A 25,596-nucleotide genomic window follows, 5' to 3' on the forward strand; every position below is an offset into this window, starting at 1 on the left:
GAATTTTAACGACTCGTTCTATCGTTGTTGCTAAGCGACGACATAAAAAAATGGCTTTACCGATAATAGATAAATTAAAATAATGGTTTTGATTATCGGTTATCGGTAATTATCGGGGGTATTCTCAGACAAAACTTAACTAAGATCACTCCCAGACTTGTACATTAAAGTTCTATAAATTTTAAAGAAAATATGTTCAGCCGTTTCGGAGTCTATAAGGAATAAACCCACACACACACACACACACAAAGTTGCATTTAATTGTAGATATATATATAATAATTCTTTTATATCTACAGACACTAGTGTTTCATGCTTATGCAATCATCAGTGTAAGGGTGACAATTCCTGCGAGCAGGAGATACAAACCCACGTTTGCATCCATTTGCTTAGCCTTTACTTCTGGGCCACCAAACAAATGCCACGAGAATGAAGGGAATTAAGGACAAATAAACACTCAATTCGAGCACAGGCATTAGATAATCCAGAGTGTTCAAACGGCGGAAGTTGTGAAGGTTGCATGAATGCCAGTTGACTGACTTTTAATTTATATTTCCCAGACAGTGCCCATTCTTAAGTATTCTTGAATATTCTTGATTATTACAATTAAATAATAATTACTCTTTTATGCCTACATATTAGTTTTTTGGTTTTTGAAAAAGAAATCCAGCAGAGTGCTCAATTAAAAGGAAAATGAATTGGCTGAAGAGAGCTTGATATGGATATCTAAAATGGTCCTAATTATCAGGCTTGAAACCGACGGTACCAATGACTTATCTCATCTAACAACTTTCTGTACACAAAATACAAATATATATATATATATATATATATATATATATATATATATAAATCTATGTACTTTCTTAATTGGTTTATAACACATTTTTTTTTAGTTTATAATTCTGTTTTGTTTTTAGTTACAATTTGTTTAATTAACTTTATTTGTAATTCTGAAGGAATTAAATTTTCTTTTTTTTTTTTTGTTGTTGTTTTTTGCAGAACACTCATATTTTACAAGCAGTTCTTCAACTTATCAAAGAACTTGATGTGCTTTCCCTGAAACTCGTCAGAAAATCAATTGATCGCAAGCTGGAAACGATGGAGGATTAAATCAATTTTTATTCATTAAAGGATTTTTTTTTCTAACTACCACACCCTACATCCTGCCTTGACAACTGAAGCTTTTGTGACAAATCTTGCAAACTTTAAGTGTATTTTGTGCAATTTTTTCAAAGACAAAGCATTTATTTATGCATTTTCCTTTTTTTGTTCTAATTTTTTTTTGTTTTTCGAGTCGTGCCACACAAATGTTCTACTATCTCCACTATTGTCTAAAGATGACAAAAAAAAAAAAATGCTCAAAAGAAACTAAGATTTAGTTTTTATAAATAACCGATTGACGTTAGAATAAGAAATTATTTGTGCTTTATGTTGGTAAATCTTATACAAAACTGTTTCGGCTATTTTATTGCTTGTGTTTTTGAAAACCTGAAATTATTAAGAGAATAAAACTTGCAGTAATATAAAAACGAAATGCTAGTCAAGGCCTGCAACATTTGTAAGGCTTCTCTAAAATTGTTTCACCATTTCAAATTTTTTTTATGTGTATATTATTTCCACTTTCCTCAGTTTGGTTATTGCAACCACCTCAGCTGTTTTACTCCCTTCGCCTTCTTCATTTAGTTATTATTTTTAAACTGAAACTACAAAGTTTTGGTTCTTGTCCAAAGATTTTAAAAATCTGTATGATGTATGTATTCATGATGGAACAAAGATATCATATTCCAAAAAGCAAGTAAATTGATCAAGTAGTTTTATTTTAAACTAATAAAATCATATTTTATGAGTAAGCATAATAGGATTGCCTTGTGTCACCCTCTCAAAGAAATAAGGACAGATAACTCCACAATAATTAAAACTTGTGAAATCAACCTCATAGTTTCTACGATTTCCCATTAATCATTTAAAATCATTTCCTTTATAAAAATAAAACTACTTTATCAATTTACTTGATTTTTGGAATATGATCTTTTCTTTCTGTCACAGGTACATCATAAGGATTTTCTGTATTTTTGTTTTTTAATATGGGGGAAATTCTGGAAAAGAACTTTTTTTTTTTGTAATACTGAGAATGCAGCAAATATAAAATGAGGAAGAGATGAAGGGTTGTTAAGTGTTTGCAATGTTTTGCCAAACACAACCAAGATGTAATGTTATGCAAAACAGTTTTGGCCATTTGGTGCAACTACACCATAATAGTGAAAATTGGAAAATGAAAAAGATCTTTTGTAGATAATGTTATCTACAGACATTTTGTGTCGATTTCAATTAAAAGCAATGCTATCTACTTAATTGGCATGTCAAAAGTATTTAAATATTAACACATTATTTAAAAACAAAACAAAAAAAAACACGAGTTTTTGATCTTCATCGTAAAATCATATTTCTTTGGCAAGAAATGACATAACAAGGGAAGTAACTCAGTTATGCTAAAAACAAGGTAAAACTCATAGTTTATTAAACAAAAAAAATGGCAATAGTTACATGCTATTTACCTCCCTTTGGAAGTCTCCAGTATTTTTTAGTCAAACATTTTATTTTCGATAATTTTTGTAAAAAAACGTTTTCTTTAATAATTTTTTTCTACCAAATTGTTTTTCGTGATTTTTGTATATATTCATTACAGTAAGATGACAATTAAGTAGAGATAATTGGTTTACCTTGAAATTAATTCTAGAAATTTTATATTTTGTGTAGTTGCACCGGCCATTTTATTGCTTGTCTTGAAAACCTGAAATAATAAAAAAAAAAAAAAAATAAATAAATAAATAAAACTTGCAATAACATAAAAATGAAAAGCTAATCCAGTCCAGCAACATATGTTGTAAAGCTTCTCTAAAATTATCCTTCATCATTTCAAATAATTTTTTTTTTCCAATTTGGTCTTGTTTCCTCAGTTTGGTTATTATGACCACCCCAGCTGATCTGAGTGCAACTTCCAAGTCATTATTTAAAAAAAAAACTACCAACAAAACTTTTCTTGTGCTTTCATTTTTGCTTTACCAAATCCCCCTCCAAAAAAACTAGAAAACAACCAAAGATTTTTTATTTTATTAGATTGCACCAAAGCTGCACTTATAGTCGCGTTTGTGAAATCACAGTTTTATTTATTTATTTATTTTTTTTTTTTTTTTTTTGTCTTTTAAAAACTGGTTTTCTTTTTATTTACACATATTGAAAGTATTTTTAACTGCATTTTTCATTTTGATTTTGGGTTATAGTCAACTAACATACTTCCTAATTTTCTGCTGAGAGCTACCGGAAACGGTGACAAGGCAAATCAGTTCCTTCACTTTTATTGCTCTTCAGTATTTCTATTGTGAAATAGAATATAAGAAAAAGACATTATTGAAAAGTATACAATAAAAATTAACAAAAAAATAAAAAGATAAAAATAACACAATTAGTTTTTATTTGCATGTTTAATAACAAAATTAATAAATGTTTTTATTTTATTCAAAATTTTATAAGAAATATGTTTATGAAATTATAAAAATCAATTATTTTTTAAGTTTAAAAATAACTTTTTATTTGAATTAGTTTATGAAAGTATAAAAATAAGATTATTGAAATCCAAATAACAAATGAAATTATTGAAATCAAAGTAACAAAATTTCAAACTTCATAAAAAAATGTATCCAATACATAATCAGTGAAGAAACTGATTTGCCTCGTCACCATCTCTGCAGAAAATTAGGAATTATGTTAGCTGACTATAACCTGATTTTGTATGAAAATGAGACTAAGATTTTCTTAGTCTCATCAAACCAAAGAGGATGCTGCACTTTTTTTTTTTTTTTTTTGTCAAACCAGGAAAATATAATTTCATAATCTTTTATAAAAAAATATGAAAGGATGAAACCATTTTGATAAAATAGTTAAAACTGACATTTTTTTTTTTTTTTTTTTTTTATTTTTTTTATCTCCAATTTTATTTCTGTTTCATGTTTTTTGAGATGGTCATTATTTGTGCTATTTGGATTCTTTAGACTACTGCCCTCATCTTGAGTGTTATTTTCTCATTATATTATGTAACTCTTACGTTATTTAGGTGTATGTTGTTGAACTCTAGTCAAACTCTGAAATCTGCACAGAATTTCAAATGTAACTCTTCATTCCACGATAGTAGCATGCTCTCATTCCATCAGCCATGATTGAGTAGAAGTCCTAAGTAATTCCCAGATATATTTTGAGTGTTGCACACTGTAAGTTCCAGTGTAACTTACAACTGAATTGCCAAGTACTTTATACACTATGCCACAGTCAGATGTTACATCAACGGAAATGTTGTGAAAATAACATTCAAGATGAGAATGGTATACTCAAAGAATTCAAATAAGACGAAATGTATTTGTCGTTTGACAATCCATTTATACATTTTGTGATCTATCGATTTCAACATTTAAATATGTTCACCAGCCCTCCCCCCATCCTGTTGCCGTTTAAAACAAAAAGATCTGTTTACTTTTAATGTTAATTTTACTAAAAACTCTTCCCTAAGTTTTATCGTGACATGTCCCTGCCACCTCTAATTTTTATTCTTATGTAACATGGGCATTGAAATGAGTGACAGTATTGTTGCTTTATAATGCTACGCAATTTTGAGTGTGAAAGATGTTTCTCAGTTTTGCTAAGAGGCACAAAGTTTAATTTTTTTTCTTTGTACATTAATGATTAAGAACCATGATAACATTGTCTTGCTTTAGTAATTAGACTGCTACTCGAAGCTCTACATATACTTGTGTGTAGGCTTGTATGCGTGCATGCATAGGTATGTGCATGGCTGCATAAATTCAATCATCTCTTTCTCACTCTCATCCTTTATCTCTCTCTCTCTCTCTCTGTCTCACACACTTGTTTTCTTGGTTCTCCTTTCTTTCTCTCTCAACGTTTATATCAATTACTCTTGCTTGTGTAATGATTGATGTCATCATACATTTCTGTCTTTCATTCCAATTCTTTGTTTTCGCAAAGATATTTCTGGAGGAATCCGGATTCCTTTTGCATCTTTAAACTTTACAATTTTATTTATTTTCAGTTCTCATAAACTATACTCTCTCTCTCTCCGTCCTTCAATTGACGTCATACAAAATTCCTCACACAAATGCATTCCTATAGCATTTTTTTTTTTTTTTTTTTTTTTTTTTTTTTGCCAATAAACCGTCTTATATTCATTTCCCCAATTCTTTTTTTTGGGAGGAAAAAAAAAATTTATAGTCCACAACTAAGCAAAATATGAAACAAAAAAAAAAACAAAAAAAAAACACCTTCAATTATATATTTTTTACAAAAGAAAATCTATTTTGGTACGTTTTAATTCTGCAACATTTCTTTTATTTTTAACTCTGTCACCCAATTCTTTTGCACCTTGCTTGCAACTTTCCAGACTGAGATATATATATATATATATATATTGGTATTGGGATGATTAATTGGAATCGGGAATCGGAAAAATCAGAACTTTTTAGAATATCGGTATCAGAAAAAGTTGTGCCTATTTTTTTGATGCCCAAAACGTTTCCTTTTAATTATCTTTTTTTTTATTTGATTTTTTTTTTAACACAAAATCTTCCACTGCTACTAGTAATAATAAATATTTATTGATTTTAAATTACCAGTTAAATTAAAATCTATAGGTCACCCCCCCCCCATATTTTTTAGAAAGTGAGTCAAATACAGAGGTAGTATTCACACACTGCTACTATTGACAATAAAAACAACAAAAAATAGTCCCCCCCCCACACACACACGCACACTCAAACATGTCATACTTGCTGTCTCTACCGGGAGTAATGAAAGTTTCATTTTTGAATAGCTTTTCATTTTAAACTATACTATTTAAAAAAAAAAAAAAGAAAATTATTTTTATAAACCACGATAGTAAGAAACTTAGATTTAACGAGCTGGAGCATAAGTGCTGGGTTCACAATCAACATAAACCGATCATGATTTTATTTCATCAAACGAATAAGTGGTTCCGTATTTGTTCGCGTTAATCCTATAAATTTGTCTCAATGTTATGCACTAAATCTTAGAAAAAAAAAACCCCAATATTTTTTAAATATCTTTGACAAAAGTAGAAAAAAAAATATGTATACCTGATTGAGGTTTGAACCCGCAAACTGTCTATGAATTTTCTGTGTTTGCTGCTGTGCTACGCAATTTCTATTCTCTTTCTGACTTTAATTTTAAGTTAGAACCAGAATCACTTCTGTTTTGTTCACTCAAGAAAATGTCTCCATTTCAAGAATCGTCTTGTTTATTTAAATGTGATGAACTGATTTAATGTATGGCTTTTTATGTACCTGTAGGGTCCCACTCTTTCTTCTTTGCGACCTCTCTTTTACAGACGTGATATTGCTAGTCTCAGTCTTTTTTTATTAATACTATTATGGCATGTTATTGTCAGAATTGTCTGATCTTTTCCCTGCTTCCGTTGTTCCAGCTCGTTTCGTAGGTCTTCATCGATTCACTGTTTTGATACGTCATTCTAATACAGTTTCTTATTCTAGTAACTTCTTTCTAAGGACTGAAAGGTTGTGGAACTCTTTTCCTGCTCACTGTTTTTAAGACTAAGGTCAATAGGCATCTACTGTATCTAAACAAGATTGCAACCATCGTAACATTACAAAAAATGAAACAGATACCATAAATTTGATTTCATTTCTTAAAAAAAAATTTTTTTTTTAAATGAAACATTTGTAAGCAGCGATGCTTTTGATTCCATCGAAATATTCTCATGCACTTACAACATGAAAGATTAATTGAAAAAAAAATAAAAACCCTAAATTCTAACAATTTGATCGAATTTCAAACGTTTTCAATTACATCATGAGATTTCATAACTGCGTTCATATAATCTAGATTTTCAGACACATAAGGCTTTTTTTTTCTTTCTTTTTTTTTTTAATCGTGTTGTCGTTTGATGTTTTGTATGCATCAAAAAAAAGTTCCAAGTGTGCCTCTTTTGTATGAAGCCCGTTCCTGGGATGGGTATTTCAACTAGTCATCAACTGATTCTGATACAAAAAAAAAAAAAAAAGTCAAACGTTTTTCTCCTTCGTAGCATGACAGCATCTAAAAAATAATGTTTCAAACACGGACACATCTTGTTTCATTTTCACTTTTTTTGTGGATAAATATTCAATATGGCCGCAATTTATAAATTGTTGGATCACAAGCAATGATTGTCAAATCTTTATTTTAAAACATTTTGTAGAATTAAATTGCATTGAAGTCAATAAAATAAGTTCAGAAACGAAAGAAATTTTTTTTTTTTTTTTTTTTTTTTTGTTGAAAATGATGAAAAAAATATGATTTTGGTTTTAGGTTTTCATGTGGCGTCCCCTTTCTCCCAAATGTTGAGAAGTGGGGGGAGAAAGAAAAAAAAACAAAAAAAAAAACTATGTCTCCTTGTCATACTTTACTGCAGAACAATGAATAGAGTTGTTTACAAAGGTACATTCAGGAAACTGTCATGTGATTGTATGTCAGAATGAGGAAGTGACCGGATATATTTAGTTATTTTATGGGCAGTTTTAATTGTGGCGATGGGTTCACGACAGTTAGATTTGTGAGTTGGAGACAGGAGAATGTAGTGTTCGAAAACCGTCATACCATCGGCGTCCTCCCTCTCCTCCAAGTGTTGGGAAGTGGGAGAGGAGAAAAAGAAGTATGACAAAAGAAAGGAGAAATAGGTTTATCGGCAGAACAATCGATAGTAAGTTGTTCACTGAGGTAGACAAAAGAATCTGAATGGGATTGTTAATTGAAGTGTAGTGAACTGAAGACCAGTAGATATATTTTAGAGTTAGTTGTGGACAGTTTTAGGTGGGGTTGTAAATTTTATGGCAGTCTTTATGACAGTCAGGAACAGTCTTGGTTTGACAACAGTTACTAGTTGGACAGTGGAGACTAGATTGTCGCTTGGACTAAATCAGGAAAGCTTTGGGAGATTGAGACGAAGTAACATTAACTGATAAACTTGGCCCCAACAGAAACTGATGTAACGGAATCCTGGGCAACGCCAAGAACCCTGCTGAGAGATGAGGAGGTATGGTTAAGGGGTTCATGCTGACATTTGGTCAAGAAAAAAAACAGATGTCCATAAAATTTAGTCCATCCGAAAGATTTAGGCGAGCTTTGAGTTAATAAATGTAGAAACGATACCAGTTTGTTTTGGCAACTTGATAATGGAATTTCTTTAAAACAAAAGAAATAAGGGAAGAAATTGTTTTTTTCTGGTTTCGCATTTCAAGATAATTAATGAAATCAGACAGTTACAAGAACTTGGATTCAGAGAAGCCGGACTCTTGTCGCCAAAGTGGTCTGCGGGGAACCATAAATCAAGGGAGGGGTGACTTTGATCTCCGAGCTGTTGTGTATCTAGACGGTTGGCCACCCAGACAATTATGGACTGCGATAAACCTCAATCAGGGAAGAATCGGTATTGATTTCACAAAGAACCTTTAGAATATATAGGGATGTGGGTGGACATATAAATAAATTGACTTCGTACATATTTGAAGAGAAAAGAGGATCATAGAGAAGAAAAATAACATGAAATAAGAATGATCTCAAAGAGTTGGGTGGTTGGAATTAGAATTTAATAAAAACTATTGTTTTTTTTTTTAAGAAATAGAAGGACTTTGCGTGCTGGTCTAGAAGGAGGACACATCAGCTTTTGGGTTGCTGGCCCAAAGGGCCGGCAACCCTTGAAAGAGTAAAGTGAAAAGAATGACTTTCCTCCTTTTGACTAAGAAAATTAATTGAAGAGTTTCATTTCAGTTGAAGGATTCTGTATCGAGAAACATTTTATTTTTCAAGAGAAGCCCCAAATTTAACTTTTTTGTGTACAAACTGCATCGAAAATGATTTTATGCAATAATCAATTTTGTTCATAAGAAATGATCTCCAGAGTTATTATTGATTGCATATTCGTTTGAGAGTAACCCAGTTGAGTTCAAATCTACCCTGAACAGACACTAAGTTGCAGCTGAGGAAAGCAGCATGCCAGCCATTCACTGGAGCACCTAGCAAAAATGAACTTGACCGCAGCATCTGATGATGAACGGCCAGCCGGAGATAAAAGTGTTGCCACACAGACTTAGGGTTGCGTACGTTTTGCATACCCAGAATATTGGAGCGGTAGTTTCCAATAACCAGTAAACGTCTGGTTACATTTTGAGAGGTCCACCACTAGACAGAGTCAAGAGTGTAGTCACCGGGACTTACGGTTAGTGCACATTTTCTTGCGCTGGGTTGCATCTATGGTCCCGTGAGCTGGGATCAACGAATGCACTCAGGAGTTATATCACACGAAGGAATGGATGTTAGCATTTAGGAGGTAATTTCACACAATGATGCCACACACAAACACCCAGAATCCAGCTGTTATCTATAGAATGTATCATTTTTTTTTTTTAGTTTTATTTTTTATACTTGTTAACCCTAACCCACCCTCTCAGAAGTTGCCGATGCGTGAAAGATGGCAACACGGCCATATCAAAAAGAGAAGATGAAAGAATAAAATCCACAACGCATAATGTTAGAATTGGCAATTGTGGTCGAGTGGGGGACCATGTGGTTTAATCACATTCAATCTCAATTAAAAATCAGTAAAGAATGAAGGTTTGCACCCCATCTCACAAAAACTATTTGCCTGTGACACTGTGAGATAATTTACTGGTGCAATGTTAGTTGCTTAGTTAAAGAACAATGTATTAAAAGAGATTAAAAGATTCCTGTCACATGCACGAAATGAAGGCATAAAATAGTAGAAAATGCAAAATGACGTGTGATTGGTTACTCAATCGGAATAGTCATCGTGAATGAAAATCCTCCATAAAAGAAGAGTTTAGATCATTCAAGGGAAAAATTGGAACCGATCACAAATGTGAAACAACCTGGGCCGTTGCTTGATAACAAATGCTGACCCTGTGATAATATGAAGGTGACCCATCGGGTCACTAAGTGCTGAGAGGGAACCATAGATAGGCAGTGTCATACAAATGTACGATGAAATAGGAAGTGGCAAACAATGAATCTGTAGGTATTTTTAGATTGAGCCTTTTAGATTTGACAATGACAATAGAAGCCTACAGATTTGACAATGACAATACAAGCCTACAGACTACAAGGGAAGGGCAGCTTCTGGGTAACCGGGGAGTGGGGGTGACTTCAGATACCAATGCAGAGAAGACAGTTGACATCGAGCTGCCGGTTGCGAGAGATGGAAGCTGAAGCAATAACGGTCGGACAGTTTTTAGAGCTGACTGTGAAACAGAAATAGAGATGAATTGCAACTGACAGATGATAGAACGGGGATAAGACACACACGCTCGCAAGTTCAACCGTCAAATATCGATGTGAAACATTGGCGTTTGTGTTTTTCCTGTTTTACTCTATTCTTTTGCTTTGTGGACCCATGTGTGTTCCCAGCGACAGTCACCAGCGAGAAAATGACGATCCGGCCATAAGAAGAATAGTTGAACAAAAAATCCACAACACACGACGTTGGGGGTCAGCGGTCTGTCGGGGGGGGGGGGTTACAACCCTAACGTTGTTTCCATGGTCCTCTTTTCTTCTGGCTGGGTCGTCATCTTTTACATTGGCAGCTGCCAAGTGGGCTGCGCACAGGCTCACAAGCAAAAAGAAAAAAATAATAATATACAAAAACACAAACTCTGACACATCAAATATCAGTTGCACTGTGTGTGTGTGTGTGTGTGTGTGTGTGTGCCATCATCAACTCTCTACATGTTAAGATCCACATCTACGTCTTCTATCGAGGCCATATTCATAAACTGCCGTCAGTTCATCTCAATCTCCTAAAGTTCTCTCGATCTGGTCCAAGCTACAACCTGCCTTCACTATGCCAAACCCGCAACTCTTCTCAACTATCTGCTGTTAACTGTCGCAAACCCAAGACTGTCCACAATTGGCACAAAATTCACCATCACACCTAAAACTGTTTTAAATATGTTCTATTTTTGTCCAACACATCTTGATTAACAATCCTATTCAGCTTCCTTTATGTACCTCGGTGAACAACGTCGTCTCCATTGTTCTGCTGATAAATTTGTTTTGTTTTTTGTTTTTACTTTCTAACATTTGGGGAGGAGGAGATCGACAGTATCGCAATTTTCGGAGTGAGAAGTGTTGACGCTATATTTGAAACTGTCCATTTCACGTGTGAGTCTTGTTTATAAGACTGAAATGTTATATTTATTGTATTAGAGTGACAATTTATATTTATTGTAATTAGAGTGACAATTTTGAATTTAAAATATCATTTGATGCGCCAACTGCGCTTCTGTTAATCGAAATTAACAGCTACCTGTTCCAGTGCTCACTAACATGCAGCTACCTGTCCAGTGACTACTGACGTCCGGCTACTGGATCCAGCATTAGACCCCATCTATACCATTTGGATCAACCTGAGCATGCCATCTTACCTCAGTGACACAATAATCTCAAACCCCATGAGACGCCCATTCTTACTCTAGCTGATCCTAATATCCATTGCCGTACAGTTTACTTTTTCCTTAGTAAACAATAAAATATGATATCCTATCGTTTTCAACCGATCATCTGTGTCTGTCATCCTTTTTTGCTATTGCCGTTACCTCTTTGCCTTGTGCTTACCTTAATTAGTTATACGGTCGATTGGTGCCTTTACACTCTTTGCAGCCCTCTGCAACACCAGAATTGCATCTGTTGTGTGATGTAAAGCAGTTTGTTTCCTTTGTTAATTTATTTCCAGGAATGTTATTCCAAGATTCTTACCAGTCACAGAATATAGACAGAAATCTTTGTCATCATTTAAGTGGATTAGCATCTAACAAAGCCGCTGGTGGTTTTACATTCAGTATTGTCCATCAAATATGAAATATCTGTATTTATTCTGTGATTTCTGCATAGATTAGCAAAAGTTTCTGTTTTCCTAAGGTCAGCAATCCTCGAATAGTGCATTCATTAAAAATTTGCAGAACTAAATTAACATTTTGCCTTTCAAGATTTGTGGGAGAAAAGAGCCTTTGAAATCAATTTTTGACAATATTTCAATTTCCACGGCATAAAGTTTGTGTAAGAAAAAAAAAATGGGGAACTTATCCAATTCATGATTTCTATTATGACAAAACATCATACATTTACTTTCATCTTTTTGATCAAACCAATTGTTTCTAATGCATTTTAATATATGTACCGAGTTGAATAAGAAGAAAAGACGTCTAGACTTTATAACTGGATGCGGATACACAAATGAAAGTTTTGCTGGGCTACAAAACAAAGACATATCTTTTTTTTATTTATTGCATTATTATTATTTGTTATAACAGATAATAATTTAAAGCCTATCTCCTCAAAGCCAATTATTACAATTATTAGTTTATGTCAAATAAGTTCTCAGCTAGAAGACATTAAGTTGGCATAGCATGCACAATATCCTTTTATAGCCCTGTTCTACTGCCCCTGGTTCCCATGGCAACTGGGTCCTCGTTGTCAGGATTTGGGAGGCTCCTAGCTATTGGGCCAAGTTGTTTTGCTGTGAAAGCCACAAGCTTTATGGAGAGTCGTCCATGCTACAAGCTCCATAGCCAGTGATGGTGTCACTAAACAACGAATATACAAACAGATAAACCTAATGACTTGATTAAGCATAAAAGCAAATGTACTTGTGGCAGGTTCATTGCTGTTATTGGCCAAACCAACAATATTACCATTCTTATAATTGAGCTAAAGTTTTAGATTAATTTCATCAACAAGTAAAGATACTGTGATGTCTTTAAACTTACTTTTAATATACATAAGAAAATTATCATATTGTTCAACTATAGCATTCATAAAGTCGATAATCTGCAGGTCGAATAACTTGGTGAAATTACATTTTTAGTACCTTAACAGTCTATACTCTTTAGGGGAGCACTTATATAAGGAAGAAAATATTACCATCTCACTGGAATAATTAACGTTATTCAGTGTCATTAGGTTTATCTGTTTGTATATTCGTTGTTTAGTGACACCATCACTGGCCATGGAGCCTGTAGCATGGATGGCTCTCCATAAAGCTTGTGGCTTTCACAGCAAAACAACTTGGCCCAAGAGCTAGGAGCCTTCCAAATCCTGACATCGAGGACCCAGTTGCCATGGGAATCAGGGGCAGTAGTACAGGGTTATTCAACAAACTAATTATGCGATTCACAAACTACCAGAGTGAGATGTACACTCCACTCTCTACCGTTGCCTGCCTTCTGGGACCCCCCCCCCCCTTTCTCACAGCCTGCCACTCAAAGTTTCTGAACTTGCTACAATCCCGGCTCACTTCCAGTAACTCCAGTGCCTCCAGCTCACTCCTGGAGCTTCCAGTAACTTCAGCTTACTCTTGCAGCAACTCCAACAAACTCCTGCAGCATTGAAACATTTAAATGACTCATCTTACACTAAAAATAGAAATGACAAGATTAATTTTAATACAGAAATTGCATTTTGAGTTTTGGTTTGCTATGCCTTCTAAGTTAATTGTTTTCGTGTTTCCATCAAAATCTGTAGAGTATTTTCATCAGGTACATGGTTAGGAACCTGATACTCCCATATAATACTCATTTCCACATCACTGCAGAATACATGTATTGCAAATTAGATTCAGTTACCAGGGACAGTTTTATTTTTGGACATGAACATTTGATGATATGGCATATAATAACTGCACCTTGCTGCCTAATAATATTCCATCAATCTAATACTAGTGGGACCTGTGGAAATTCCACAACGAACTCATTTATAGGTAATATATTGATGTTGGTATTTTTGTGGATGTTCAGCGTAAATGGAGACGTTCTGATATTATTGTAGCTCTTTTGTTAAAACTGCAAAAGTATTTATTTAAGTTAGCAGGGACACCCGGCATAGCCCAGTCGTAAAATACGCTTTAATATGATATTTTAATTTATGCAGATTTCGTATTTATTATCATAGTCAATTTTCTATCGATTCTTATATATTATAAAGTTGTGATTTCAAAAATGAACATATATATCCATATGACTTGAATCATATCAGCTTGAATTGAAACCAACCAAAAGAAAAATATATAAAATATATAACTTGAGTTCCTTCAGCTGTAATCGAAACCGAAATCAAAACTTATAAAAAATTCTTGGTAAAATTATTTATTACTAGAAATGGAAGTCCATAACAATTAAACAATAGTCACTTGGAAGAAAAAAAGATGTAAGCATAACACACAAAATAACACACATGCTATCGTGCTAATATATAGATATAAAAGGCTATGTGTCTGTCTGTCTCCATATTTTCAAACTCCATTTCCTCTGAAACTAAAAATCGCAGAGCGGCACTAGGGGCCTCAAATGATTGGATTTTTTACAGACTGTTCTTTTATGGGTCTTTAGCTGGTCAAAATTGTTTTTAAGGGGTTAAAAATGGGTCAAAATTGTTTTTTAAGGGGTTAAAAATGGGTCCAAATTGTTTTTAAGGGGTTAAAATGGGTCAAAATTGTTTTTAAGGGGTTAAAAATGGGTCAATATTGTAAAAAAAAAAAAATCGTGATACATTTTGTACATTCATCTTAGTTTATTTTTAATCCGTCTATATGCATGTCACGTTGGTACAGTGGTAACTTTGAATATTACAGTTTCGATTCTAGCTGATGGCACCCTATTTTGTCATTTTTTTTTTTTTTTTTTTTTTTTAGAAATCACAACTCTATAAAAATATATACAACATCTGGACGAATTAAAATATCATATTTAAGTATATTTTACGCCCGGGCGAAGCCGGGTGCCCCCCCCCCCCCAGTTTCTATTTAATTTATCTTCTAAATCATCAATGATGTCTTCTATTGTTTGTATGCTAACTCATCAGCAATAATTTCATTTAAAACACGTTTAAGAGCAGAATTTTCAACTCAAATTTTGGGGAGTTAGGTGACTCTCTGAATTTGGTTGATGAAGATAAATATAAGGGATCGTTTGGCCGAATTCTAAGGATAGCACCATTCCAAATACACGATCCTTTAAGTTTCATTGTAATAATGGTACCTGTCTTTTCATTAAATACTCATGTCTCTCTTTCTATCTCCTCAAGTCGAAAGAAGTTAACATACACGAAGAAATAATTAAAAAAAACAACCATACAATAAGTTAAACTCTTGTTAAAAACTATGAAAAGGTATTAAAAAAAGCATCTACAATATTATCGTAAAGTTATAAAACGAGGCTAAAAGTTTGCTAAATTTATTGAAAACTAAAAAATATGAAAAATTGTTTTTTCTTATAACAATATGCTTAGAAAAGAATATTTGTAAAATGATTTGTTTAACAAAGTAAAATTAAAAAAATATTTTTCAACTTTCTTTGTTAGACATGCACACTGTTTTAGACACTTAAAAATATACGGTTAACTCTAAATAGCACTTTACTGTATTTCCATGGCAAAAAAATCTCTTCTTTACTTGCACATGTCCAATTAATAAGCCACTCCTACAAATAAAGAAACAGGCAACCAAAACTATTCAGACTTTACCAGTCGCACCTGAATGAAAGAACAAAAAGGTTTACTCAACACCCAACCCCAGCCTTTGGCGTGGATGACAAGGCAAAAAGGACCCAGTGATTTACATGTTATGGAATCTTTCCTCTGAATTAACTTCCACTACAACAACAACCCTTTTGGCCAAGATCAAAGTGTAGTATCTGTTCCGACAGATACTGCAAGCTATGACTAGCTATGACTAGCAAAGACCAGATGTGGGGGCAACCCCACATGCCTGACCATTAACCAGCTCCCATTTCCCACCTCTCGGGAGCTGGTCCCCTTTTCCCTTTCCCCCTCCCTTCACTCCTCACATTAAAAATCGGCCTTGTCCCTAATTTGCTCGGTGGGGGAGCAAATAAATACCATCTGTTCCGGCAGATGCTGCAAGCTATGACTAGCTATGACTAGCTATGACTAGCAAAGACCAGATGTGGGGGCAACCCCACATGCCTGACCATTAACCAGCTCCCATTTCCCACCTCTCGGGAGCTGGTCCCCTTTTTCCCTTCCCCCTCCCTTCACTCCTCACATTAAAAGTCGGCCTTGTGCCTAATTTGCTCGGTAAGGGAGCAAATAAATACCATCTGTTCTTCAGACTGAGACAATTTTTATTTTTGTACCTTTTCTCCACGTTAAAAAAACGACCCTGGTGTCTAACTGTCCCGTAGGGAGGCATTGTAAATAGGTACAACAACAACAACCAAGAGCAGGTCACTCCAAACAAACTTCCTCTATAGACAAGGGGAGATAACTCAGAGATTAACACTGCTGGTGTCTTCTTGTGAGAACTAAAATCAAAACAAAATAATAAAACAACAAGAGCAAAACAATTCTTCATTGCAACAAGTCTCTCAAAATTTCAGAAGCGGGTTCCATCTTCGTCAGACAATCTGCAGCCTGTTCTCGACCCCCTCATCCATTCAGTTTGAATTTCCTTCTTCATTATCATTTCGTTCAGTTTGGCCACATCAACTCAGCCGATCACTCACAAGATTTGATGAATTTAAAGTCTCTAAAGATGCATTGTCTGTTTTACAAAGAATCTCAGCCAATCTAGACAGTCTGAATTATCTCTTGAAGCATGGCGGCTATCAATATACCAGCATCGGCTGCTTCACTAAGTGCAAGCTAATGGACTTTTTGTTACACAATCAAGTTTTTTTGATGATCAACATATTGGAGCCATATTGTTCATTTCGCCACAAACAAAGATAATAAAGCCACCTTGTGAAGATCCATCCTCCAAACTAGCATAGGTGGCATTTCAATAACAAACACTATTCACATCTGAAGGTTTTATTAAGATGAAAAAAAAAGATATGGAACTTGTCCTTGAATTGAACTTTATTAGTTACTTGTTTGTCTTGAAGAGCAACTTCATCTTTGGAGATTTTCCAATATTACTCCTTTTATACACATCAAATGATACATCTAGTCGAGTCTGGGTGAATACACACACCTTTGACCTGTTAATCTCTTTAGCTATGTCTTTTCATCCTCATTCAATTAAATTTTCTTTATGTCTATTGGGCTATAGATGAAGCATATAGATTTGGATCTATTATAATCCCATTTTTTTATTTGCTAAACATTTAATCCCCAAAAATTTAAATGCTTCTCTTTTATGCTTTCCAATTTTAAATATCTTCTTCAATTCTCCAATCACATTTTTCTGAAATAGATCATTTCAGCAGAATATGAAATCATCTACATGTATTGTCGGAATACCTATCAAGTCACCAGTGCTATCGTGCCAAAGAAACAGTGCATTGTTATATTCCTTTCAACTAAGTCAACTCATGATTAATTCACTTTTCCGTCTGCCTGCTTCCCTCCTGACTACAACTTAGATGTGTTCAAGTCCAACGTAAACAAATTCCTGATGAACCGCCCCCCCCCCTTAAGTAGACACTCTAAAATATTCACACTAACGTACTGTACTTACAATAACCCTTATCCATGAGTGGCTTCCGGGCCTTGATAAATGGTGACCACCCCGTAAAAAAAAAAAATAAAAAAATAAAAGGAATGCATCTTTTCAGCTTCCATGACACTCATCAGATGGTGCTCTAAGGAATACTTCTCTCTGCTGAGATAAAAATCAAGAGTCTTCACTTGCCACATAATAATAATACGACATGCATGCCCTCATGACTGCACGTTGAAGAATCTGTTTTCAAGTCTGAGAATCTTCTTCATAAGCACGTGCAACAAGACGAGCCTTGATTATATGTTTTGTCATTCATAAATTTTTCTGTTATCGCTAAGGCTATGAAAACAGAATATTCTTATCATTGTTTTGACTCTCGAGTGTATATCCGACACAGACATAGTTAATCAACCGAGAACCACAACGCTCTATATAAAAGCATATATCGACGGATACACGCTCGAGAGTCAAAACAATGGAAAGAATATGCTGTTGTCATAGCCCTAGTTATCACCCATTGTGTTGATATACATTTTTGCCCAATGTTAGTGATACATTCATGTACTTCATGAACTTTCAGATTTTCCAATTCTTTTTTCTTTGCATCAATCAGATTTTTGTTCAGAATTACACATTCCTGATTACTTGATCCCTCTGTTTCTTGACAAAGTTTCACCGTTAATCAACATGATCCAAATTCACACGAAGGCAGTTTTCATTCTCTGCTTCTGGTTTTATATTTTGTCAATAGCTATGCGTGTTCATAGCCATTCGTTTCTTCTACCCATCACTCCCTCTCAATTGTACAACTTCATTTCTACTTGGCTTTATCGTTCCTGCTCATTGTAAAGGTTCAAAGTTACTATTTGTTTTTGAGACTGGCTGCATTGTTAGCCGTGTGGTTTAAGTCAGTGCTGCAACAGAAGAACTCTCTCTCTCTCTCTCTCTCTCTCTCTCTCTCTCTCTCTCTCCAAACAAAATCACAAACTGTTCAATAAACAAGTAGTTTTATCGTTTTTTAAAGTTGCAATGATGTTTGATTTTGAGCAACACGCTTGCAGCTAAATGCTTTTGCCCGGACAAATAAGAACACAAGTCCAAGGGTCTATATTGCTTGAAGAAGCACAGATTCAATTGCCAGCTCTCAGAAAAAACAAACTGACTGTCTCATACCCAGAGGGTCGCCTCTAACTGCTCTTCCCTGCCTATAGGCTAAAATATATGTACTTTTGACTAAAAAGCTTAGATTCCAGTCTTTTTCTTAGTTATCTCCATTTGGCCAATCACATAATGGTTAACTTCAAATATCGAATTCAGCATAAACAATTATGTGTACGATCATTTCTGAGATGATATTGGTTTTATTGACATCAAATCTCATCAGCAGCACGTGTAATATTGTTGTCTATATAATTTATGGTCCGTACTTTTACAAAATGTGTGCCATAGTATATACATTCTGATGACCATCGTTTTTGTAATCAAACAACTTGTTAAATCAACAAAGTTTTATTTACATTACATGATAGTATGATGAGAAAGAGTTCGGGCTAGTACGGGGTGGTGTGTGGTGTTGCGACGATGGCAGAAATGTGTCAGCTGGCTTCTCTCTCTTCTAACTAACTGCATTTGCTATGACTTATTTACATCACCTCACATTTCTTAATCGGAATCTAATTATTCGCTCATTTTGACATTCAATTTGAAATTTCAAATGCTGATTGTTATGCAATAATAGCCATTCCTATCTAGTTAAAATATTTTCTCATTGTTTTATGATCTCGATTCTTTGATCAGAATGTAGGGTTGATGTTGTTACCAACAATCTGATTTACATCTGGTTTTGCCCAGCTCTGAGATTTACCAGCATTGTCTGTCATTTATGCAACACAGAACTTGTCTGGACAAAATTAAAGGAGTGAACAAGCAAATGTTGTCACTTAAACAAAAAAGAGGATAAAAAAATATTAACACCTTGACGGTCACTCCTCAAAAAAGGAGAAAGAAAGTCATCTGCATTTGGACATTCATATAATACTTTAATGGTGAATGCTCTGACGAACTGCAAGCACTTGATGTGCTCGATGTGACTACTCCCGACAAACCCGACAAGCAATTAAGTCCCACCTCTTTACAGTAGAGATCCTTAGGTGTAAGAAAGCCTTTTACTCCAATAGTTTCTTCCCCAGAACTGCAAGCTTTTGGAACTCCCTTCCGGGATACTACTTTCCCAACTGTACTGATATGCAGAAGTTCAAGTGTAATGTGAACAAACATCTTTTTATTCATCTCCCTTCATAATGCCCCCACAAATTATGTCTCCGATAGTATCTCCCTACTTCAAAGTGGCACTTGTCTTGTTTGGGGTGAAAATTTAATTAAAATAATAGCCTCATTTATAAATCATTCCCAACAAAACTGAAGTGGTTTATCAAATAAAAATCAGATTTTGAGTGGCCAAACTTAAATTAGAGATATTTTAAATTTCTGCTGTGCTACCTCTAACTCTCATTTCTGTTGGCCAAACTCTTTTCACCTGCAGCAAGTTTGCTACTCACATACACCGCTAAACATTCAGCCAAATGCCTGTGTACACATAATCTTTTTTCTAAATTAAAAATAAAATAGATAAATGAATAGATCAAGTTGAAATATTAAATCTTCCTGTTTCATGGTGATATTGCTGAAGTAATAATTTCAAAATTTTTATTCATGTTATCTATGATATATCTCGTGAAAGGAATATGTTCGTTTGAAGTAACTGAGTGGTCTTGGCTACTAATTCAAATGTAAAGGACAAAGTCACCTTTCCTTGTAGTTAGCGAAATCATCGTTTATTGTTAAGTAGAAGAATAAGCAGATTATAGTCACATGCTCCTCTTAGGCAAGAAATGAGTACACAAAATATACTGATATTATAATTACAACCTAAGTACATTTATTTACAGCATAGATACAAGTATTAAGTTGTACAGTTTATAGCAAAGATATATGAGTAACATTATTTGCATGTTTGCCTCAAGAGTCTTTGGAGAGAGTTCAAATGGTGGTTTTGTGGCTGCAAAACCAGAGAGTATAATTGTCATACCTGCATGCTGTGAAATCCAGGGAGAAAGAAAGGACGACAGAAACCAGATGTGGAAGTAGATTATATTGCTCCCTTGTAGCAAGGAATGATATTACCAGGGTTAAAAGGTGTTACCTTAAAGTCATTAGTTTGTGTTTGTGTGTGCGCTTACATGGGGAACTGTGTTCCCATATAAGTAATAATCTAGTAAGTGGCCTTATTGAATGGCACACTTTTCAATGTCTTTCCCAGGTGGCTCTACCAGTCGGTATTTATAGCTTTAACATAATTATATTCTTGTAAAGAGGAAGAACCCAGATGCACTCATTTATTACACCATTCTATTGTGCAGATTTCCAAATGATAACATTAACCATGATTATAATAAGCAGATCTCACTGTATTTTCTTGGAGGATATTTATTATTATTATTATTGTTGCTGTTCTTTGTACGCACTAGTTTTCAAACAAGTCATCATCAGAGATTACTCACTGACAATAACCAGTTGTGTTCCTTGGAGTCTGGATGATAACATGTCTCCCCAGATTTCCAGTACTCGACCTCTTTCAATAACTTTTGCAAATATTTTTGTGTTATTGCAACAGCTGCATACCATTGGCATATATCTGGCAACATTGCCCTTCACTGCAATTTGAGAGGCAAAAAACCTCCTCAAAGTTCCAGCCCTCTTTGCACTTTTGCCAGTGGAGGTCTGATTGGTGCTTTCTATTTGGGCTTTCCATCCTCCTTGATCCTTCGTGACTATTTGGTATGGTGCCAGGCTATGCCAACGCTATTTTTTTTGAGGGAGGGTGCATAGTTAATTTACAATTTTGCGGTTTTAGTTTTCTTGGTTCCATATGGTGTTCCTTTATTTTTTACTTGTCCTGCATTTTCCCTATGGCTGGTTAGCATTTGTAGTTTAGTTTGTGAATTTGCTGGTGTTCCTTAAGATCTCAGCTGTTTTTAGCATTACCAGCTGTTATATTATTGATAATGGCATTGCTATTATTAATAATGATATTATTGATATTATAATTAATGATATTAATATTATTGATAATGATATTAATATCCTTAATGATGACATTAATATTATTGATAATGATATTAATAACTATCAGCTGTGCTGCATCAGCACACACAACACCGAGTCAAATACAAAATCGAGTACACTTACCATCAACACTTACCCTGTGAACTTGGAGTATGGGAAATTCCCATATGCACAAAACAAAATCACTGAAAAAACAAAAATATCCTAAGGGTAAGGATAATGAATAAACGTTGGATAAAATGATAGTTAAAATTATTACAAACTTGCCAGGATTTGAACCTGGAATCTTCTGATCCGTAGTCAGATGTGTTATCCATTGCGCCACAAGTCCTGTCTGTATGCTGAAAGATGTTACCATGACTGTATACAGACAGTGCTAAATTCTGTTGACATGGGCAGGTAACTTTTTCGACAATTGCATGAAACAGCCCCAAAATATTTATTTTTGGCCTTTTGTGTGACTCAACATAGTTCGTTACGAACCATATATAGATAAGGACAATCTAGGGACTCACACCTTTCAGGGGAAAAAAAAGAATTTTTCAATTCGGTGAATCTGTAATGAATAAACATTTAGAATTTTATTAAGAGTATAGATGATATATTATTGTTAATGATATTAATATTATTGATAATGATAATATTAATAATAATATTTATATTGTCAATAATGATATTAATATTGTTAATAATGATATTAATATTATTGATAATTATATATTAATACTGATGATCTTTTCAGAAAGATTTTCTTTCATGAAAATCTATAAATAGCAGAAAAAAAATATAGAATGATTTAGAAAAATCCAGAAGGTCTCAGAATTTTTTCAAAACTTTCCAACATCTTCAAGAAAAATTGAGAGAGTTTTAGAATTTCCTAATATGAAGAGATTTTTGCACTAACTTGGCAGTTTGGTTTGTTGACGTGAAGAGTTAAACCTCAGCTTTGGCAGGATTCCAGTGTTATAAATCCAGCCAAAATAATCCTCTTTAAAACCTTCTGTTGACGAAAAGGTAATTTTTTTTAAAACAATTAATAATGATGAAATTATTATTATTAATGAAGAAGAATCAAATATTGCAAGATATGGATGAATAAAAACATTTCCACGAATTCTGTTTTGTATTCTGAATTAAAAAGAAGAAACTAGAAACAATAAGAAAATCCAAAATTTTTTACAATTTTTTTATTCAACAGTTGTCATACATTTTTTTTTTCTAAAATAAATTCGAAAATATCACAGCCAAATTGTATGGCTAGATGTTCATTGAAAATATCCAGTGTGAAAAAATACAGTCTGCGATACAATGATACATATGACCAACAACGAAATAGAGACAAGCTCAATTCAAACAATACTCAACACAAACCAGAAACATGTATTCAATCAAACAGAATCCACAATATAATACTTAGGATGGATCCACATAAAATACAAATTGACGGATTTTTCAAAAAGTGTTTTTTTTTTTTATTCATTTGGTACTATTTCGTTTCCTCAGATGCGACTTGTGGAGACTATTCAGCTCCTGTCAGGTAGCATCAAAGGAAATAACCATGGAACAATATTTTTTTTTTTTGTAATCTGCCCTTTGCCACCCCAAACCAAGATGGTATAAAGCTATCCGATGAGAAGCATGTCGACTACTACCATCTTTTCTGGGACCCAAATTTTCATGAAGCCGCACATAGCACAAGGTCAATATATTAACTGTTACAATATTCTTGGCATGATAAGGTATGACCATCTACATTTGGTCGATTCTATTAAATAAACGTGTGATAAGAATGAAGCAATCAGGTGTCAGAACAGCTTTATGAAAAAGACGGAATCTTGTTGAATACTTTAGTGATACCTTTCTGTCTAAAGCGAAAAGACCACTACGTTTCTGCTGATCATGACTGGATTAATTATTTGCCTGAGAAAGCTTCTCAAATTGCATTTATGCTGTCATTCTTTTTTTTTTTGCTTGAAACTACATTCATTTTTTCAAGAATGACTGTACACTCAAAATTAACTAAGGCATCTGGAACCCAAATTTTAACGAAGCCACACATGGTACAAGGTCAATATATTAACTATGGCACCTTTTAGACATTCTTATGTGTGAAAGATTTCATCTGATTTCTGAAGAAACTGCACTTCCATCCAATGTTTTATCCTTTAGTGTGTCTTTGGTGCCGTCATTTGAAACTGTCAATCTCTGGCTCCACAACTTGGGACTTGAACGGATGAAGAAAAACCCGTAAAGATGAATAACAGATAATAAATCAACTTGTGGAATTCGGTGGATGGGGCAATTATACGAAAATAATTTTTTTTTTTTTTTCAGTTTATTTTTTTGCTTAAACAAAAATAAAAATGCAAAGAGTTTGACATTAATAAAAGACCACTTTGTGTGCAAATGTGAAAGAAAGGGACGAGAAATATGTTTTTCTTTTTTTTTTTTTTTTTATTAGAGTCACGTCTGGAAGAATTATATGGAATTCAGAATACACAGAAGAAATTGAAGATAAACCTTTATTTTATTTTATTTTTTGTAAATAATCATAAAAAATATTGGTGCTTGTCCAGAAACCCCCCTCCCATGTAAAAACAAAAAAAACAAAGAAATATTTGCATGATGTACATACTTGTGATGGAACGAAAATATCGTACACAAAAAAAATCACGTAAATTGATCAAGTTGTGTTATTTTTAAATACGAAAATCAAATTTTATGACAATGATCTCATGACGGCATCTTGAAAACAGGCTAAAGGAACAAGGGAGATAACTCAATTTTTAAGCAAATTTGAGTTTTTCCAATGCCTTCGCCCCTTCCATGTTAAGGATGGATTTCTAAAATCGCACACGCCTGGGTTATTTGGAGTTATCTTCCTTGTTACTCTGGACTGTTTTCAAGATGGCGTCCCAAAATTATTATTTAAATGTTGAGTGAATACACATGATGTGCAACGGAATGTCAAATATTTTGGAATCTTTCAAGAAAAAAAAAAAGTTATTTTTATTATGTTTTTCCTTCCACCTAATTAACAAATACAATTAAAAAGAAAATAAACGAAGATATTTCCCTTGAGTACTTCTGTGAGAAACACAAAAACAAATTTAAAAATAAATTAATTTGCAGAAATAATATTTACTTCAAATTTAATTGAAGTCAGTATCACTTTTTTTATCTAAATAAATATCATCTATATTGCCATCAAAACAACTCACTGACATTTAAATCTTGTTTAAATGTCTTGTGGAAACACTGTGTGTATGTATATATATATATACACACACACATATATGTGTGTGTGTGTGTGTGTGTGTGCGTACGTATATTTATGTATATGTGTGTGCATGCGTATATTTATGTATATGTGTGTGCGTGCATATATTTATGTATGTATATGTGTGCATGCATATTTATGTAAGTATATATGTGTTTGCGTATATTTATGTGAGTATATATGTGTTTATGTATATTTATATATGTATGCATATATATGTTCATGTGTGTGTGTGTGCATATCTAATTAATATATATACACACACACACACACATATATATATATATATATATATATATATATATATTAGAGAGCAGGTATTTGTATGTACAATGTAACTATTTTTTTAAACAGTTTATAATCTATCTTTGGTTCATTTGTAATTTCATTGCCCAATGATATTTTCTTCGATATTAACAGTAAGTAAAGTTATTTAATTAAAAAAAAAAAAAAAAAAAAAAAAAAAAAAGGATAAATTACCAAAACCTTTTCTTAAAACGTTATTTTACTTACCTCCCTTTCCAAGAGGTTAAGCACAATTTTATGGCTATTACTTGTCAAGGGAGGTAATTCATATAAGTATCAGTTTTTAAAATTACAATAGATTTATATTAAAAGATAAGTTATGTACTGAAAAAGA

The 25,596-nt window shown here is 33.5% G+C and overlaps 1 protein-coding gene and 1 non-coding gene across 7 annotated transcripts in view; one reads left to right on the forward strand and one right to left on the reverse strand.

The window, feature by feature from the left end:
• LOC145246685 (cilia- and flagella-associated protein 410-like) overlaps window positions 1-5,922 on the forward strand; it is a 115,577-nt gene extending 109,655 nt beyond the window's left edge. For all 6 annotated transcript variants that reach the window (XM_080108405.1, XM_080108406.1, XM_080108408.1 and 3 more), the window contains one exon: window positions 1,003-5,922. In XM_080108405.1, coding sequence (XP_079964531.1) covers window positions 1,003-1,113 — 111 coding nt within the window. In that variant the 3' untranslated portion in view covers window positions 1,114-5,922. The remainder of the gene's footprint in view (window positions 1-1,002) is intronic.
• Window positions 5,923-21,934: 16,012 nt separating this feature from the next.
• On the reverse strand, window positions 21,935-22,007 carry Trnar-acg (transfer RNA arginine (anticodon ACG)). The gene has a single exon. It is a non-coding gene; the product is annotated as a tRNA-Arg (tRNA).
• Between the last annotated feature and the right edge of the window lie 3,589 nt (window positions 22,008-25,596).

This window comes from Euprymna scolopes, chromosome 24 (assembly GCF_053919585.1).
Source record: "Euprymna scolopes isolate OS-2025 chromosome 24, ASM5391958v1, whole genome shotgun sequence".
NCBI classification, from domain to species: domain Eukaryota; kingdom Metazoa; phylum Mollusca; class Cephalopoda; order Sepiida; family Sepiolidae; genus Euprymna; species Euprymna scolopes.